General features: G+C 35.8%; 1 protein-coding gene across 1 annotated transcript in view; it reads right to left on the reverse strand.

Moving 5' to 3' along the window:
* Positions 1 to 896, reverse strand: part of LOC111732435 (NKG2-A/NKG2-B type II integral membrane protein-like) — a 14,058-nt gene extending 13,162 nt beyond the window's left edge. Inside the window, exons 1-3 of the mRNA XM_023524291.1 lie at positions 827 to 896; positions 704 to 742; positions 252 to 312 (exon numbers count right to left, since the gene is read on the reverse strand). Coding sequence (XP_023380059.1) covers positions 252 to 312; positions 704 to 742; positions 827 to 896 — 170 coding nt within the window. The remainder of the gene's footprint in view (positions 1 to 251; positions 313 to 703; positions 743 to 826) is intronic.
* Between the last annotated feature and the right edge of the window lie 248 nt (positions 897 to 1,144).

The raw sequence follows: 1,144 nt of genomic DNA on the forward strand, positions 1-1,144 counted from the left end.
CTACGAAATCAGAATAGATATGTATGTATATATGTACACGTATTCATAAAATACTTTCTGCAGTCATTCTGACATTTAAACCTTGAACGATTTCAGAAAAACATTTCACAATTAGTTTAAAAACATACATTAAAGTTCTATTCATCATATCAAGAAGTGATTCTGATGATTATCGAAATGAAAAGAACCCATAAAATCTTTCAAAAAATTACTTACAAGAAATAAAATGCATCATTCTCACTAAAACGTACAAGACAAGGCAGAAAACTCCCAGGATGCCAGCAATGAACTTCTCTGGAGATGATGGTAAAGCTGCAAAGAGAGAAATGGGAACACTGAGAAAGGACAGATGGGGACAATTGCTTACACAGTTTACACACAGAGAACCCACACGCACAGGGAATCATATGTATAAACTTGGACTCCAAACACAGATTACCATTGTAACCTTCCTCTCAGAATATATCATCGAATTTTCAGGAAATATAATGCTCCATGAGTTGTTGATCAAAAATTATACCTTATAACAATGCCTGAATAAAATCAGTCCTAAGATTGCATATTCAAGTACTGTATTCCAGCTTTCGACTCTGACCTCACAAATAAAATATATGTGAGCTTATTCACTATTCTTTTTCCACATCTCTGCATCCCAGCTGCACATCCTAGAACAGTTATATAGTGTGTCCCTTCAATGTGTTACCTTTACAGTGGTCATTCTTGTCATTCTCATTGTCAAATCCTGAAAAGCATTTTGAAGATTTAATCCCACATAGGAGAGATATTTGCTGTTCCGTTAGTGAAATGAAGTTTTTAGTGCCCTTACCTTTCATTTGCTCTCTCCTTAACACCTTAGCCAGATGCGAGTCTGAGTCGTTTTCTCGTTGAATATTCATCACTTCAGCTCAGTAATGCCAGTGACAGTGTTCTATGATAACTGTCATGAAGTCATTAATAAAGGGTGTGAACACTGACAAGATCCCTAGGATATGTGGGTGGAGTCAATGTGGGTGGAGTGTGAGAAGGAACAGCACTGATTTTGCAGGTGACCAATGGAAAGTCAGGTTCTAATTTACATAGAACTTTAAATAAGTGTTTCAGGACAGAATAATAGTTCTTAAAATGATATTTTATGTATGACATG

Source organism: Pteropus vampyrus, unplaced genomic scaffold, assembly GCF_000151845.1.
Source record: "Pteropus vampyrus isolate Shadow unplaced genomic scaffold, Pvam_2.0 Scaffold460, whole genome shotgun sequence".
NCBI classification, from domain to species: domain Eukaryota; kingdom Metazoa; phylum Chordata; class Mammalia; order Chiroptera; family Pteropodidae; genus Pteropus; species Pteropus vampyrus.